Raw genomic sequence first — 18,867 nt, 5'->3', positions numbered from 1 at the left:
GAGTTCGCCCCGGTGGGTCTGAACTGAGGGGGAGGGTATGTGAGAAAGTGAGAGGTGTTGTGTGGGAAAACCGCTATCTGTCCTACAGGCAGATGAAATGCTGGTGGTAAAAGCCCTGGGTTTGTCTGCAGTAACCCAAGGGTTAATGCAGACATGATAAGCAGGAATAGTCTGTTTTGTCTGTGTTGGCCTAGCTAACACAGACACATTTGTAATGTCCGTACTGGGCCTGCTTATTATGGAGTAGGGGTAGGCTGGTAGTGGGACTCCTACTCCACCCGGGCTTCGGTCCTGGGCTTTTGTATAGCCCACAGGTGCAGGTCACAGGCCTCGTTAGGGTCTGATTAAGTCTGCAGGCCAGAAGCAGTGGGAGAGGCCCTACCTGGAGAGCTGAAAGTGAGATTGCATTCTCACAGCAAAGGTAACTGAGGGTCTCCTGTCTTGCTGCTGGCCAAGAGCGTGTGCCAGGCAGCCTGGTACCCGGATAGCTAGGGTCTGTCAAGTGTATTAGACAGCGCCTAGCCGGGCAGGAATTACTTTTATAATGTTTTTGCATGTGCCTAAGCCAAGGCTGAATTTGTGTTCTGTTTTGCAAGTGTGAATAAACACTTAAGTTGGACTTTTAAACCTGCGTGTGTCACTGCTTCTTGCACTGCTACCTGTCAACTACCAGAGCAATTCCCCACAATATATATATATATATATATATATGTGTGTGTATCTGACATGTTAGCAGCTTGTCTTTTGCTGTATTTCAGATACCAGCCACATGGTGTCAGTACACACTTATGGTGTCCAGGTGCGTGTAATAGCTCACGCTGTGCTCATCAAGGTTATGTCATTGTTGATAGTGTTTAAGCAAATTTTCAGTGTCACTAACTAATGAAAAATAATGAAATCCTTAGATTTTCAATTGTTGCCTTGAATGAAAAATAAACTTTTTTCCAGTTATGCCTCTGCAAAATAAGACAATGCATCCATTGTGTTACCATAAATCACAATTTTTTTCAGGATTTAAAGATAATGGAGGAGATTTATTAATGTATTAGGCTTAAGACCAGTGCAAAGTGGCAATTCTCTGCTGAACCAGATTAATCACTGAGGGCTGGGTCACACGTTGTAGATAAAACTGCATCACAATTAGTTTTAAGGTGGTTTCGGGTACAGTTTTATTAATTTAACAGTTGAAAATCATAACCTGAATGAATATGATTTTGTAGGGGAAACCTGTGCAACAAATATCATTCACCTGTTGAGTTAACATCCTTTACTTGTTAAAATAAGAAACTGCCCCTAAAACCACCTCAAAAGTGATAATGATGCAGTTTTGACTGCAACCTGTGACTGCACCCTGTGTCCGATGCTGGGTGATTAATCTGGTGCAGTATTAGGACTCTTTCACATTGGCTTTGTTTTTCACATCCATTGTTCAGTAATTTCCACAGATGCCTCACAAAATGATTGATTTCTGTGGGTATTTCTTGTATTTTCACTGATCCATTGTCCGTGGAAAAAAAATATGAATCTTTTGCTTCTGGGTCCGCAAAAATAACTGATAAAACATCAGTTTTTTTTCACTGATGAGGTTGAAAACCAGTTGTAATGTTTTCAAAGCAATGTTAAACCTTCAGGTTTTTTTTTTTTTGCAGACACAAGGGATGCATCACGGAGACAAAATGGAAGAAAAACCGAGACAAAAAGGTACGTATGTGCAACTGAAGCTGAGCACCAATGTCAATGTGAAAGAGCAATAAGACTAGGGAGTCCTACTTTGCACCACCTATTTGTTGGTCTAGTTTGCTGAACCACAATATTAATTTTTCTGACGCATAGACAGAATTTTCTGTTGCAGAATAGGAGTCAAAAAACAGCCTAAAACCTTCATTCAATGTGGTGTTTACGGTGCAATTTATTCCAGTTGTTTGGTGTAGACAGATTGATACGTCTCCTCCAATCTGTTAGCCACTTGGTGGAGGTATATGTTAATATGATGCGATGAGTCCCTGCTTGCCAGCAGAGCAGCAACACCAAACTGTACTCCTGCTAACAGTTCAGCAGATTTCTCTCAACAAGTAGTACTAGTTCCATGTCTACTGACTTTATTGGTCCAAATGCAGAACTGCTGAACTGAACTTAGCATGTCTGTTCATACTTCACTCTACTGAGCTGTTTAAGGTCTACATTTTTGCAGGATGTGCTGACACCAATTTTAGTACAGTATCAAATACTGCAATACAACTTCAATGGCAAATGACTGGTGCCCCAGATGAAGGATTCGACCACAACACTTAACAGCCGCCATCAATGGTTATACAGCAGACACCTACCCTATATGGAGAGGTTTGTTAGGCTTATTCACACAGCCGTATCAATAGGGTGGGCCATCAACTTTAAAAAAAAATACCTCTTTATTTTAGGGAGAGTTGGAGATGTTTCAATGTGCGTAAGCTAGCATTTTCTTTGAATGTGTTTTTTTTATTTAGTCATGGCTCCAGATTTTGCAACCATATGGTTTGGCTCTGAAAGTTTCTGCTTGCAGATGAAAGGTCTCCTGAGTTTGTTTTAAGCTAGCACAAGGATTTAATTCAACCTTTTGTGGAACATTTCATTACTTATTGCTTTGCTACAAGTGTATACAATAAATACAACTAAAAATCCTCAACTAACACATCTCTTCCCTAATGGTTTCAAAATGTTAACAAAGATCCAATTCCCTTTAAAAGCATAACACAAGCACAACAGTAAAACAACACCATAATACATTATAAAAGTATCACAATTCACATATAGTGGTCAACAAGTCTTGGTTTAAAGCATCAAACAATGTCTTACCATTGTAATGTTTCATTTCCTCAAATATTTTATTTGAAAAAAAGAAAATAATTGTAGGAAAAATGTGAGACATCATTTCATCAATGTGAAATGTTTGTGTAGTCCCTATATGAGGAATACAAGCCCTCATGTACTTATTCCACAATTAATTCCATAATCATAAGTTCTTTTTAAAGTTAACCTGTCATGAGGATTTAGGGTTAGAATCTTCCACTAAACTGTGCTGTAAATACTAAACTTGCATTACTAGTTAGGAGGCACATAGGTAGAGTCATAGGTAAAGGACATGGGATGTCCTTTTGGGGCTTAAAGGGGAATTCCCACAAAGACAGGCCAGTTACATCATCACAACCTTGATTCAAGATGCTGTAGGTACTAATCCTGTGAGACAATAGTTAAGCAGAATGGGACATCCTAGTATGGTTTTTCTCAACTCCTGTTATGCCAAAACATCAGTTCACATCTCAGGTTTTTGTAAATAGTTTTTTTAGCCAAACCAATCATGTAGACAAACACATAGATTATGTGCAAATATTAACATAATACTTTCTCTATATGGAGTGTCTGAACATGATATTGTAATAACTGCTCAAAGTCTCTATACAATGGACAGAAGCCTAGACTTTCAAATTTGAGTTCTTTCCACCATGCAGTAAACAGCCCAGTAGAAGTCCAAATAGCTGATTAGTGCTAGAGCTGGGGTCAGTCCATCACCAATCAAATGTACTATCCTGAACATGAGCTATGAAATAAAGTCTGACCAGAAAACACCTTAAAATAAGCCCTCATACAGCAACAAATTATATACTGTATATACTGGCGTATAAGACTACTTTTTAACCCCTTAAAATAATGGCTACAGTGGGGGGTCGTCTTATACGCCGGATATACGGGGGCCGCACTGTGTGAGGTGTTTTTTTTCCCCGTCAGAGCGTAGAGAGTCGCTTCCTGGGACCGCCGCGCATGTGCGGCAGTCCGCCTCTCACAGTCATTAGAAGAGGCTTAGTACGCGCTGACAGGGCGGCGCGCTGTATGCTAATGCAGCCGCCCTGTCACAGCGGTCGGCGTCACAGAGCTGGGGGTCACAGGCGGCACTTACAGAAGCATGTCGGATCTTCATTAATATCGCAGCTACAGTTATGATCACCAGGCACTTACTCTCTTGTTTGTTTTGCAAAGTTTTAAGCAGACTTTTTTTCATTTGGGAGAGGGGTAGTCTTATACAGTGAGTATATACCAAATTCTATATTTTTAGGGCAGAAGTTGGGGGTCGTCTTATACGCCCAGTCGTCTTATACGCCGGCATATACGGTAGGAATCAATAGCATCCCCATCTTTAAGATGCTATTGATAATAAGAGCACCTTCTCTGTGGCACCCTTTCTGTAAGGAGCAGGAGCTGAAACAGGAACGTGCCATGGGGAGTGTGGGAAAGGAAAGAGTTGTTTTTGTTTTTTTTTTTTTTAAAGGTGGCACTGTACTGAGCTTCATTATGATGCTGTATTTCTGTACCTAGCCCAATTTTGATGTTGTATTTTTTAACGTAGCCTGATTCTGATGATGCATTTCTGTACTGAGCTCAGTGCCTCTGCTGTATTTCCATACTAAACTTTACTAGATTTAGTTAGTGTTTTATTTGTTTATGAAGCCTGCTTTTATGGGACAAGCATTATTCTGGTTATGCATTTCTGTAGGGAGCTTGGTCCTGGTGTTGTAAAAGTAATTTGGGAAACTCACTGTAAATACTTACTTAGGCTACTTTAAGATGACTGTATGGGGGATGTATATATGGCCGACGTTTATACATCATAAATACGTCCGGGAGCAGTAAGGTGCAGCACATGTGAGCACCTGTAGCCGGTAAAAAGATAGGACATGTCCTATCTTTCCCCAGAATACGGCACGGTGCACTTTACATTGCTATAGAGAGGAGCAGGGTGAGCAGTGGTGAGTGAGTGCTATGCTACGAGTGAGTGCTATGCTACGGGTGAATGCTATGCTACGGCGGGCACACATGTGTGTAGCCTTAGGGATATGGCATTGCACAAACAATAACATTCATACAGAAATATTCTATTAAATGTATTACATTGTTTACATTATAATTAAGTTTTTTTGGGTATGATTGTCTATATTTCATGATATAGTGGGGGGGGGGGCTCTTTTTTTTTTGCACTGTGGAATTCAATTTTATAGAAATTGCCCAGCATATAGATGTTATCTAAGCGCAATTTCTGTAGGCTAGTTATTCTGGAAAGTCTTTACTTGTACTTTGACAGCCCCATGTGCAATGATTACTTCTTTGACAAATCTGTCCAGCTCAGAAAATGTTCACAAAAATTATACATTTGCATAAAATGTCCACTGGAAGTTTTGACTTCTCCCCTGAAGCTAGAGGAGGTGAAGTAAATACAGGAAAGACTTACTGAACTTTGCCTATAATGTGCTTAATATTTGAATTGGAACGAGATTTCATTCAATGTAATGAAAAGGCATAAAACCTGTTTTAAGAATATGTTCATAAAATCTCCTAATACTTTTTTGTAAAGTAAATGTAAAATATTTATAAGGCTGCATTCCTGTACTTCTCAGTACCATCTCCTCGTAAATTGTTTCAAATCAGCTCCATTAAATAGCTGAAGAACAAATGTTCTCTAATAACTCATCTAAAGTGTTTCTCCAGCCATCAGTCTTTCTTATACAACCTTACTTTGATGCTTCACATAGACTCCAATATACTGTATATCTACCGTTTTCTGTAAGTAAAGCCTTTTCTGGTCAGGACATGTTATAGAGAGGAATAAATTGCTGTAGCTTTTCTACCCCTGGGAGTCTGTGGAATATTAGAGGTGTAAGCAGCAGGAGAGCAGGTTAAGCGGTAACATACTCTACAGAAAAGTTCTATTGTAGGTGATATAGTTCAGTGAAGAGGATCGCGAGCAGGAGATGGGCAGCACATCTGGCATCTCACATAATAATAAGGTGAGCAGATGTGTATGAATTATCTAACCATAAGGGGCATCAGCAGGTGAATATTGTTTTCATTTACCAGAATAATTGTTCACTGAGGTGTTCCATCATACGCCTATAAAAATTCTTCTATTCTCTTCTCCTTGTGCTGTTACAATACAAGATCTATATTGCTTTGTTAGATTCCTACAGACAATCACTTTCTTTACACACTTCACTATAAAAAGTAAACAGTTCAAGTTACTTAGAATTGTTTAGCTATATGCCAGTTGTCTGCTGATTTATCCCCTTCAAATCCTTTTATTAAGTTTGATACAACTATGATCCTCATATATACAAGATCAGAGTCAGCCTGCACAAAAGGGTTGGTTTGTCATTTCCGGGACCCCTCAACACACACCCTTCTCTGAATGGCAGTTGTAAAATGTATTGGTGTTTTTTGGATGCTGATACAGTTTTAAACATTACATCTTTATTAACAAATAGTCCAGAAGAACAACAAATAGTCCTTCATCTCAACATTGTATGGAGCACTTCTGATCACTGAGGCCCCTTGCAAGTGCATTGGTGGAGTTATGGGGAAATGAACTCATGCTTGTGACACAACCACATTCAGCATTCTTGTTTTGCACATCTGCATTCCATATGTAGCACCCTATATATGTTTTTTTATAACATACAGGTGTTTCTAGACAATTAGCGGTGATGTACCTATGTCATAGGAGTGTATAGGTACAATAAGACTAACAAAATATATTCTGTCAGAAAATTAAATGAAATTAGATACAATTCAGCCAGTGGTGTATCTACAGGCTTTTTTTAGACCCTAAGAAAGGAGAATCTAAAGGCATCTCTCGCCAAACTACAAGCATGGACTGGGCCACCAGTGGACCGTTGAATCCTCGGTGGCTGGGAAGCTGGCACAATGGCAGGGCAGCCTGTTGACATTAGAGATCCCTGCAAAAATAGTACTCTACACTGCCAGAGCCAGCCTTTCAGGCACTATTCCTGAAACAGTCTTAAAGATGCAGATTCCATTAACACAGAGTGCGAAAGGGCCAGGAGACATATATTATATACCAGTGATGGCAAACCTTTTGGAGACAAAGTGCCCAAACTACAACCAAAATCCACTTATTTACCGTGAAGTGTCAACATGGCATTTGAAGCAGTAACTTATTGCTCCCTGTTCTTCCAAATCCTTCAATCATATCTGCCCCCTGAGGCAAACAATACACTTCAAAGAAGGAGGGCAAATTCAGACATCATTGTAGCTTCTCTACAGGGTCTCTCAGTAGAGGAAAAATGTTGGGTCCAGCAGGATGACCTCCAAAGATAATGCAGTTCTGTCAGCACCTTCTCACTATTCCTGCAATTCCAAACGGCCAATGAAGTGTCGCTTTAAAATAGCGCCGAGAGTAGCATCTCTTAAGTTTCCTGGGACTGCAGGAATTTTTGGTGGATCTGGTCCTATTTGGTTAACTTTGTCCTGGGGCGATGGTCTGAGTGCCCACAGAAATGGCTCCGACTGCCACCTCTGGCACCCGTGCCATAGGTTCGCCACCACTGTTATATACTTTTCTATATTGGCTGCTGTGGGGCACAGGTGTTGCTTGATAAAGGTGTAATGGTATGCCGAAACGTTGCTTTTTATGGAATAAAGCTTCACCCCTTTCACTACTACAAGGTACTACACTCCAGCACAGCACATGAGGGCACAGCTTGGAGTCTCTCCTCTCCTGCCTCATCCTTGTTTGAGGGGGGGGGCTGCAGTTTCTGTCTGTATGGATTATTTCTTTACACAGTATACAGGTGTAGGGAAAGCTGAGGAGAGAGAAGTTTAGGTGCTTGGTCACTACATTAGTCAGGGCTTCTCCCTGCACATGACAGTGCTGGAGTAGTGACACATGACTGCTGCAGCACTGAGCCATGAGGTGATCAGCTGTGTGCAGGGACACATCAGGTAATAAGCTGATTGCAGGGAGGGAGAGGGGGGCGTGTCTCCTGCCCATAGTCTTCTTTATGAAAACGAAATGTCCATAGTAACGGCTATCTGATCAGTCACTGCCATCTAGGGGAAGTCTGCAGAATACAAGAGGAAGGAGCAAGATTCGGGTAACTAATCCAATTGCAAAAGTGCTTAAAATTACCTGCCCTACAACATATCAAAAAAGTTTTTTGAAATGACGGTTACACTTTAAGTATATCCTAGTGCAACTCCCCTGCCAACACATAGGCATGGTGGTTGTTGCCACTAGTGCCCGCTCCATGTCAGGAGCTGTTAGGGAGACCGATCACCTCTCTAGGCGGTTTCTAAGTACTGGAGAACTTTGTGATTGCAGCTATAGCCACTGTCTCTCAAGGCAAGAGTTAACAATGCTAAATGTTATTGTCCAATGATGTTTCTTGTGATATTGTAAATGATGCTGAAAGCTGATTGGAGAGTGCTACCACTTGACCAATCCCTGGTGGGTGGGAGCACATGGTCTTGGAATCCAGTAAATAGATAGAGAAGCAGTTCTAGTGTGCAGCTCCTCCAGAGCTGCCCTCCAGACCCACTACCAGGAAGAATAGGTACCTCAAGCCACTGCCTGATACCTTAGGGCAAATCAGGAGACTCAAGCCCCAGAACTGAGGTCCCCATCTGGACTACTTCCTTACCAGCCCACCCTGCAGCTAGTACAAGGCTGAGAATAACCTTCCTGCTGACCAGCTATCTACCACCAGCTCATCAGTTTGCTGAATCTACTGCTACCTTTTTGCCATTGCTTGCTGTTCAAAGTTGAATAAAGAACTATAAGTTCATTTGCACTACGTTGCCTCCATCTAATCTCAATGAGGCTGCTTACCATCATGGGCTTCACCATCCATCACCCAGGGATTCATCCTACAGATACCTCAGAGGTTGCCCCATGGAGAAACCATTGCATCAGCCTCTTCCTCCATATTTCTTGCACACAACACCTGCTTGAGACCTGCCAGGCTGTAGGTCAGTCCTCCGGTCCCCATACCAAGCACCGTGAACACAGCGTGCCCAAGGCCGCACTAACCAGCCACTAGAGTATTCTGGGCCCCAGCTGACTCCAGGCCACACGAAAAGGCTAGGCTCCAATGGGGGATGTTTCACTAGTCAACTAAATCACATATTGGATCCGTTTGGCTTTTGTTGTGCAGGTCTGCTGGTCTATTACTCCCTATTGAGTAGTAACCCCACAGTAGAATAACTTCCTACAGATCACAACCTCTACACACTTGCAAGAGATTACAGCCTGTATCTGGCACAGATCAAGGCCACACAGCACATACAGTTGAAAAGATTGTAAGTCTTTGCAGTAACACTTTGCACGGTTTACTCTATTTAGACCGGGTGTAATAAGAGTGAGACAACTGTTTAATTGCCAATGTCTGGCCAATCTTACACCACTAGACACCACCTATCTTAGGTAGGGTATAAAATATCCTTTTCTAGCGTTGCCTGAGAAATCTAATTTGTTAGCTAAAAAAATGCCTCCAAAGTCATATGTGCAACACCCTCGCCGATGCAAGGCAGAGCTGTGTTTGCGAATACGTCCCACCATGTAGCTTGAAGCCTGTGTAGGGTCTGATCAGCCCCACAGCATGTCACTACATAACACTAGATAACACAGATGAGTACTGCAGTGGTAGATCCTGCCTGGCAAGGCAGGAGTTAATTCTTTGATGTGATGTAAGATGTGTCATCCAATCACATGTGTTATCCTAATGTCTGTGAGCTGAGAGGTAATTGGAGGAGTAGCCACCACCTGACCAGTGGGAGTAACAAAACCCCTGGTCAAGAAACTTCTAGAGTTCAGTTCCAGTCAGACCAGAGAGTCTGAAGAGCAGTCTAGTCAGTCAGACCAGGGAGTCTGAACAAGTCAGACTGAGTGCAGCTAAGAGTTAGACAGAGAGAGAGGAAAGGGGTATCATCCTACCTTCAAGGGTGATACCTGAAGCAATCCAGGATAAAGCTGAAGCATCCTACTAGGACACAGCTATCTCCCAGCCGGCCCTTTGCATCCAGGCTGAGGATCCATCCTGTGGCTCCCTCCAACTGCATCTGAGCAATCTACCATTCTGTTAAGGCACGTTGCTGCGGTTCCTGTCGGTTCCAATAAAGAACTGTAAGTTGTTTTTGTTCAACGTCTGCCTCCGTCTGGTCCCTGTTACTACGGCTGTCACCATCACGGGCACCCTATCCACTACACTGGGACTCATACTCTAGACACCAAAGGGTTGCCCCAGGGAGAACCGCTATAGCAACCTCTCCCTCATCATTTCTTGCCAACACCACCCTGCTGGAGACCTGCCAGGCTGTAGGACAGCCCTCCGGTTCCCCATACCAAGCACCATGACACTAGCGTGCCGAGGCCGCAACCGCCAGCCACTCAGGTACTGCGGGCCCCGGCTGACTCCAGGCCCCGAGAAAAGGCTAGGCCCCGGTGGGGGATGTTGCATATGCGATGAGCTGAAACCTGTAAGAGTCTGGAGATGAAGTGTAACTTCAGATCCCCATAACTTGGGCTCTGTGTTAGCTACTGTGAGCTACAGAACTGGGCATACGGGCAGTTAAACGGGTTGTCCACTTTCAGCAAATATTTGATATGGTTTGTGTAAGTAAAAGTTATGCAATTTTCCAATATACTTTCTGTATCAATTCCTCACAGCTGTCTAGAGCTCTGCTTGCTGTCATTCTATATGAAACTTTGTTGTTTACTTCCAGTTAATAAAAATCTGTCCATGTGATGTGATGGACATGCATGTGCACAAACCGTTATTATCACAGAATGTAAACAGAGCTGTGTGATAATAGCAGCACCTGCACCTCCATCACATCACATGGACAGATTTCTATCTACTGGAAGTAAAAATAGAAGCTTTTATAGCAGGACAGTGAGCAGAGATCTAGAAAAGCATGAGGAATTAATACCTAAAGTATATTGGAAAATTGTATAACTTTTTCTTACACAAATCATATCAAATATTTGCTGAAAGTGGTCAACCCCTTTAAAGTTCTTAACTGCCCACATAGGGGGCATGAAAACTGGAGATAAAAATCTAGTTTCTATTTTTTTAACACATGCCGGATGTGACCAGAAGTAAGAAATTCTCATCTCTAATCTGACAACAATTACACACTTCTGTACTATACAGCTCAACTTATAGGCATTTAAAGTAATGCTCCCCTCCTGCCTCTTAGTTTGACCCATCTCAGGAAAGGAGGCTGAGAGACTCAAGTGGAAGCATCATTTCAGATGCCAGTATATTGGGCTTTTTAGTACTTAGAACACTGCTCTTGGAATCAGATTCAAGATTAGAATACCGTATATACTTGTGTATAAGCCGAGTTTTTCAGCACAAAAAAATGTGCTGAAAAAGGTCCCCTTGGCTTATACACCAGTCAGTCAGTAAAAATTACTTTAAAAAAAATAAACTTATATACTCACCCTCCGGTGGCCCCGATGCGTAGCGCTGCTCCCCCGATGTCCACGCGGCTCGTCTTCAGGCTTCCGCGTCCGTCTTCTGTCTTCTGCAGGGCGCCGCCATTGTTATTCCCCCGGGCGGCGCCTAGCATGACGTCAGCAGCGGCGCGTCATACTAGGCGCCGGCCGGGAGAGAGCAATGCGGCGCCCAGCAGAAGAAAGAAGACGGACGCGGAAGCCTGAAGACGAGCCACGCGGACATCGGGGGAGCAGCGCTACGCATTGGGGCCACCGGAGGGTGAGTATATAAGTTTTTTTTTTAAAGTAATTTTTACTGACTGACTGACTCGTGTATAAGCCAAGGGGACGTTTGTCAGCACATTTTTTATGCTGAAAAACTCGGCTTATACACGAGTATATACGGTATTCTAATCTTGAATCTGATTCCAAGAGCAGTGTTCTAAGTACTATAAAGCCCAATATACTGGCATCTGAAATGATGCTTCCACTTGAGTCTCTCAGCCTCCTTTCCTGAGATGGGTCAAACTAAGAGGCAGGAGGGGAGCATTACTTTAAATGCCTATAAGTTGAGCTGTATAGTACAGAAGTGTGTAATTGTTGTCAGATTAGAGATGAGAATTTCTTACTTCTGGTCACATCCGGCATGTGTTAAAAAAATAGAAACTAGATTTTTATCTCCAGTTTTCATGCCCCCTATATGGGCAGTTGAGAACTTTAAAGGGGTTGTCCACTTTCAGCAAATAGTATATAAGTTTATGTTTTTTTTATGCTGGGTGGCTGTATACTACATGGGGCAGGCTGTATACTACTGGGGGCAGGCTGGGCTGGGCTGTATACTACACGGGGAAGGCTGAGGTGGCTGTATACTACTGGGGGCAGGCTGAAGTGGCTGTATACTACTGGGGGCAGGCTGTATACTACTGGGGGCATGCTGTATACTACATGGGGCTAGCTGTATACCACATGGGGCTGGCTGTATACTACATGGGAGCAGGCTGGCTGTATACTACATGGGAGCAGGCTGGCTGTATACTACATGGGAGCAGGCTGGCTGTATACTACATGGGGGCAGGCTGGCTGTATACTACTGGGGGCAGGCTGTATACTACTGGGGGCAGGCTGTATACTACTGGGGGCAGGCTGTATACTACTGGGGGCAGGCTGTATACTACTGGGGGCAAGTTGTATACTACAGGGGGCCTGCTGTATACTACTGGGGGCAGGCTGAGGTTGCTGTATACTACTGGGGGCAGGCTGTATACTACTGGGGGCAGGCTGTATACTACTGGGGGCGAGATGGGCTGGCTGTATACTACTGGGGGCGAGATGGGCTGGCTGTATACTACTGGGGGCAAGCTGGGCTGGCTGTATACTACTGGGGGCAAGCTGGGCTGGCTGTATACTACTGGGGGCAAGCTGGGCTGGCTGTATACTACTAGGGGCCGGCTGTATACTACAGGGGGCAGGCTGTAAACTATAGGGGCTGGCTAGCTATATACTGGTGGGGTCTGTGACCAATGCATTTCCCACCCTTGGCTTATACTCGAGTCAATAGGTTTTCCCAGTTTTTCGTGGTAAAATTAGGTGTCTCGGCTTATACTCGGGCCGGGTTATACCCGAGTATATACGGTACCATCTTTTAATCACATCAAAACCATAAATTAAATGTCCCTGGATGTTGCAGTGGGTCCTTATGGTCATCAAGAGTGGCTCCATGAGCAATGTGAAGAGGACATTGAACAGTCCTGACGCTTCATCTCATACAAAATGGAAATGATTGAGTAGTGGCCAATTTCTGATGTGCAGTAGAAGAATCATATAAAAATGTAAGGGCTTGGATTGTAGTGGGAGGTTAAGGATCCAAATAAATAGATGCTTCCAATAGGGCTTTATAGGGCTTTTCCATCTTTGATATATTGAAAAGCTATTCACAGAAGCATTATTCCAGTAAATTCAATAGTTTTGGCACCCTATAATGATCTGTCAGGCCGGGACTATAGAATGTGGACACTACAGAACAAAATTCCAAGAGTTCAGAAATGACAGGACTAACAAACTAAGGATCTACTGTAGGAGGTGAAAGGTCAATCTGAAAGCTAAGTCCTATAACTGTAATTTAGATTGTAGTTTATTCTATGATTAGGGGGCATTTTCTATTTTATTTCTATAGTGGAGAGAAAATTTGCTGTACACCTTTCCCTGCTCCTTTGCTGTCAGCTGCTCCTTACAGGTCAGTGTTTCAGCCTATCACAGGTTGCAATAGTAAAAAAAAAGTTTGTAAAAAATGCTGTCATTTAGGCTACAATACTGAAGAAATAATATACATAGTTTAGTTAAAATCTATTTATTATTTGCATCTTATTGCAGTTGAACGCTAAGTATTAAAATAATATTATTGCTAAATCTAGTAATAAAAATAGCTTAAAAATATTATTACGAAAACATATAATAATCTAATCCAGCGTTCAGCATGAAGAAGAGAAGTGATCGTGCTTATTTTACAAGTAATACGGTCTGGGAGCAGATGTAGAAGAAATACGGTACCAGGAAGTCAGTGTGACAGAGGACTAGTAGAAGCGCAGGAGGAGGAGGTGCTGGGGCTGCACGTGTTATGCTGCTGCAGGTACACACAATGTATATATATGTATAGGCAGCTCTAACTAGTGACTACTGAATGACATATGGAAGGACATAGCAAGACACGTGGCGGGGAGTGTGCTCCAGCTGTACTCTACATGCCAGATACCATGTATTATACTAACCCTATGTGCTCATGCGTGTGTATATAAATATATATGTATATGTACCAGGTTTTACAGTGCCAGAACAGGTGTATATCTCTCCCTGCTGTAACATATTATGCACATCTCCTGTCCAGAACCTATAGCCCCCCACCCCCTGTGAGTTGCCCCTCATGCAGGTGCCTGGTATGTGCTATGGGCTAGTCTGAGGCACATGTGAATGTATATTGTGTGTATAATATATAGATATCTATTGACCTCAGGACAGTTATGTTTAGTACTGTGGTTACTTTCCATATAACAATTTTATGTATACGGGATGTTTCTAATGCACTGGAAAACGAAAGTTTAGGGATCACAGCCCCAAACATGGACAGAAGTGTTAAGTATTGCTGTCAAGAATATATATATATATATATATATATATATATATATATATGTGTGTGTGTGTTTATGAACAAAGTTAACCCCTACGGGACTCAGCCTCTTTTGGCCTTAAGGACGCGGCCCCATTTCTCAAATCTGCCCTGTGTCACTATAAGTGCTTATAGCTTTGGAACAATATAAGATTGAAGTAAAATGTGTCACAAGAAAACAAATTAGTTTAAAAATTTGGATGATATCTTTTGCGTTTAGTTATTACAAAAATAATACCTTTGAAAAAAAAAGATCTTTTTTTGGAACATTTTTCCCCCCGCGTTTACCATGCAGGTCCAGTAATGATTCTGTTTTATTATACAGATTGTTACGGACGCGGCAATACCAAATATGTGGCGGTTTTTTGTGTGTTTGTGTTTTTAATAGTTTATTAAGTGTTTTTATGGGAAAATGTCATTTTAGGGGCTTATATTTTTATGTATTTTTTTTTAATTTATTCTAATGTATAGTGTTTTTACTTATGCTTACTTGAACCAGCGATGCTCTGATCGCTGGTTCAAGTATAATACACTGCGCTACAATACTTTTTCATTGTACAGCAGTGTAAACTGTCTAAGCATGCAGAGCATGCGGAGACAGTTTACAGTCAGACCCGGAAGGGAGTGGCAGGGACATCGGGCAGCCCCGGAGCACTAGGCAGACTTCGGGGCTGCTGTGGATCGGATCCCCTGTGCCGCTTAACGGGGGATCCGATCCACAGCCGGAACACCCTTACACGCCACTGTCATGCTTGACCGCGGCGTGTAAGGGTTTAACACCCGATCGCGGATGTTACAGCGCGGTGTCAGCTGTGCTAGGCAGCTTCTGGAAGCTGGACTTATACTACGTCCCAGTGCGCTTAGCATGTAGCCCCGGGGACGTAGTATAAAATTGTGGTCCGCCTAGGGGTTAAATAATGATATAATGCTCATTTTACATCGATATGCAACATTGACTATTTCTGTTTTTCTGCTACATCATACTCGCTAACCTGGACTACTATTGGATCTCTTTGGGTCTAGAAGAACCTCCAGTGCACACGTTAACACAGCCTCCCAATCTGCATGAAACATGTTTAATGAGTTATTAAGTTTACAAAATTGTGGTGTTTTTTTTTAACCCATTAATGACCACATAGTACATCTTGGAGTTATTAAATGAAATCTACACTCAAAATCAAGCATTTGGAAAACTTATTCATAGATCCAGGAACCTTGACTGTGGTAGTCTTCTTAAAGAGGACCTGTAACACTAAATAATCCCTCAAGGAGCTGCTTACTAAAGTAAGCAGCTCCCTAGTCATATCAAAGTAATAGCAGTGTTAAACTGCTAGCTTTATCGCAACATACCGATAAAGCTAGCATACAATACAAAACCTTAGAACGCCGGAGCAAGATTACAGAGGTCAAGCGTATTTGTGAGGGGCGGTCCATGGAGGTGGTGCCTGCTGCATGAAGCCGGGCAATTATCTCCGGCATATGGTGTGGGAGGGGCGGTACGGGGGAGAAGCTAAGGAGAGGGGAATGCCATGGACCGCCTCCTAATGAATACGCCGGAGCAGGCTAGTAAGCAGCTATTAGAGGCATTATTTACTGTGACGGATCCTCTTTAAATGTGTCACCTATGGTCTCCTTCCTTCTAAAATCAACTTTTATAATTATGCTAATGAGTGCTTCACAGGCCATACTGAGAAACGCAGATGCCACCCCCCTCACCTGCCACCCACACTTCCTGCTGCTTGATTACAAAGGAAGAGGGAGGAAGGAGAAACGTGTTCTGCTCATTGTAACAGCATGTGAATCTGCAGCACTGGGGGACTCTGGTAATGCGCCTAGAACCCTTCAGGCTCATCAGCATAATTCTAAAAGTTGATATTAGGAGGCAATGGATAACAAGTGTAAGGAAATTACCACAGTCACTGTTCCTGGATCTATGAGTAAGTTTCCATGGTTTATCATGCCTGATTTAGATTTTCTTGAAAGAGGTTGAAGAGGGATCAAGGGCTGAGCCCTGTTTATACATTTTAGGTGTTTGCTGCATAATGGTACTGGCACCAATTGTGGATGTTAACAATACAGATGCAGCGGGCAGTGCTGCTTGCAACATTTAAATGTTATATATGCCTTGATTTTCAATTGTTCCCCCACTTGTCTCTCCGACAACTAAGCATGGCATTCCGCCTGTTCTGTAACACAGACATATACAGATCACCAGTAAAATCCCCATATACTACACTATAGTAGTTTAGCATTATATGGTTTAAGAGATCAGACTAAACAAACAAATCGCCTCTTTCCTAGAACTGATATAAGAACCAATAAACAAATATAAACATAAATATTGCTGTTTCCCTGCAATGAACTGAAAATAATTTCCAAATCAGCACTTTTTTTTTTTTTTTTATATTTTATTTTAAGATTTTTGATTTACAATAAAAAAAAAAAAAAAAAAAAAACACATAAAAAAATTAATTCATACAAATTGGTCGATACATTTCGACTGTAGTACGTTTCGGCTGCAATACATTTCCGCTACTATTACAAGAAGAAAAAATAACAAAAAAAGAGAAAAAAAAAAGGGAAAGACTGGCTCGTCACAAATGTCTAGACCACAATTCCCAACACTTGAGTGACTTCTTTTTTTCCTATTACATCCCCCTTGTGCATGTACAGTTCACAATCTTTCAATTTATTCATCATTCGGATAACATCTTCTATTGAAGGTATGGAGTTACTTTTCCATTTCTTTAGAATTTCGGTGCGGGCTATGGCACATAGCCTAAAGAAAATTTCTTTGTGTTCCTTGATCATTAACATATTTTCCTTCCAGATGTTAAGGAGGAACAACTCCGGTTCCATGGGTATTTTTTTTTTGCACAACCCTTCGAATAGACTGGCTATCTGCCTCGATAAATTTTTTATAAATGGACAATTCCATAGTAGATGTAGAAGATCTGCTGGTTCCCCACACCCTCACAGCATATATTGGAATAAGTGTCATAGATCCTTGCTAGCCTATTAGGGGGCAGATGCCATCTGGAGATAATCTTGTAGAAGCCTTCGCTGTGATTAAGGCAATATAAGTTTTTTAGTACTTCATTTAATGAAGATAGCCAAACTTTTAATGGAAAGATTTTCCCTATATCTGATTCCCACTTTAGCATATAAGTTAGTTTATTATTGGGATAACTAGCAGTGATTATATCCCTATAAGCTATTGAGATTCCCCCTTTATTTTTATTTCCTGCTCTCAGATATTTTATGAAATTCGGCGAATTAGAATTGTCCAAATGTAATTTATCTTGTATGGTATCTGATTTTAAAAACATTTCTATTTTTTTATAACTAAGAAATTCGCTCTTAGGGATGTTATATTTTTGAAGGATCTCATCAAAAGACATTAAAATGTCTTCTTTAAAAATGTCATCTATTAAATGGATGTTCCTTTGGTTCCATTTGACCAGTGACAAATCTGGAATACATAAACTTTGAGCCTCTTGCCTCCCCAGGGACATTGATTTTCTTTGTGAATGGTAAAAATGCCATGCCGTCAACATTGCTTTTGTGGAGTCTAATATTGGCAGGTCAATGCTCCCCCCCAGCCACTCGCCAATTATCAGACTTTTTAAAGAAATTCTCCTTAGCACCTCTTCTTCTATAGATATCCATTTTTTATGCATTGTATTTTCCCAAGAGTTTTATTGGCTCTATACATATTGCATCATAATATCGCTCCAGATTTGGGTAGGCTATTCCCCCAAGAAATCTAGGAGCAAAAAGTGTGTCTTTGGGGAGTCTCGGGGGTTTCCCTTTCCAGATATACCTATCAATATATTTTTGCAACCTTTTGATTTCTGGCTTGGGAAATATTAATGGGATACATCTAAAAGAGTAAAATATAATTGGAATTATATTTCTTTTGACAGCGGCTATTTTATTTAGCCATGTCAGGTGGTATTTTTGCAGATAATTCACAATATTGTTTATTTTATTATTTAATTCAGCTAAATTTCTTGTCATGATGCTTTTAGGTGTGTCAGCCAGCTGTATGCCGAGATATTGAAATCCATCAGCAGACCATACATATTTAAACCTGCCTCTAATCTCCCTTTCGATGGTTGGGCTTCCATTTAATAACATTATTTTGCTTTTGCTTTCATTGATTTTATAATAAGATACACATGAAAATTTTTCAACAAGCGTTTTAAAAGCCGACAACGAACTAATCAGGTTTTCACACGTTAGAATTATATCGTCCGCATAAAGAGCAATTACGTATTCCGACTTCTTTATGCTTATCCCTTTTATTTCTTTGTTCGATCTAATCGCTTCTGCGAGGGGCTCAATAAAAATATTAAATAAAAGAGGGGAAAGCGGGCAGCCCTGTCGGACGCCATTAGTGATTGCGAATTTTTTGGAACAAAACCCTAGCCCACTAATAAAGGCG

The 18,867-nt window shown here is 41.6% G+C and overlaps 1 protein-coding gene across 9 annotated transcripts in view; it reads left to right on the top strand.

The window, feature by feature from the left end:
- The first annotated feature begins 384 nt into the window (after window positions 1-384).
- Window positions 385-18,867, top strand: part of TPK1 (thiamin pyrophosphokinase 1) — a 335,076-nt gene continuing 316,593 nt past the window's right edge. For 2 of the 9 annotated variants that reach the window (XM_072153371.1, XM_072153367.1), the window contains exons 1-2: window positions 385-421; window positions 1,650-1,701. Coding sequence is in view for 5 of the 9 variants with exons in the window: in XM_072153369.1 (XP_072009470.1) it covers window positions 13,999-14,012 (14 nt within the window). In the remaining 4 variants the exon portion in view is untranslated. Of the gene's footprint in view, window positions 422-1,649; window positions 1,702-13,759; window positions 13,887-13,945; window positions 14,013-18,867 lie in introns of those variants that run through there. The other 7 variants (XM_072153370.1, XM_072153366.1, XM_072153369.1 and 4 more) reach the window with 5 other exon arrangements.

This window comes from Engystomops pustulosus, chromosome 5 (genome assembly GCF_040894005.1).
Source record: "Engystomops pustulosus chromosome 5, aEngPut4.maternal, whole genome shotgun sequence".
NCBI lineage: Eukaryota > Metazoa > Chordata > Amphibia > Anura > Leptodactylidae > Engystomops > Engystomops pustulosus.
The sequence above is the reverse complement of the archived record's forward strand: the minus strand, read 5'-3'. Positions and strand labels throughout refer to the sequence as shown.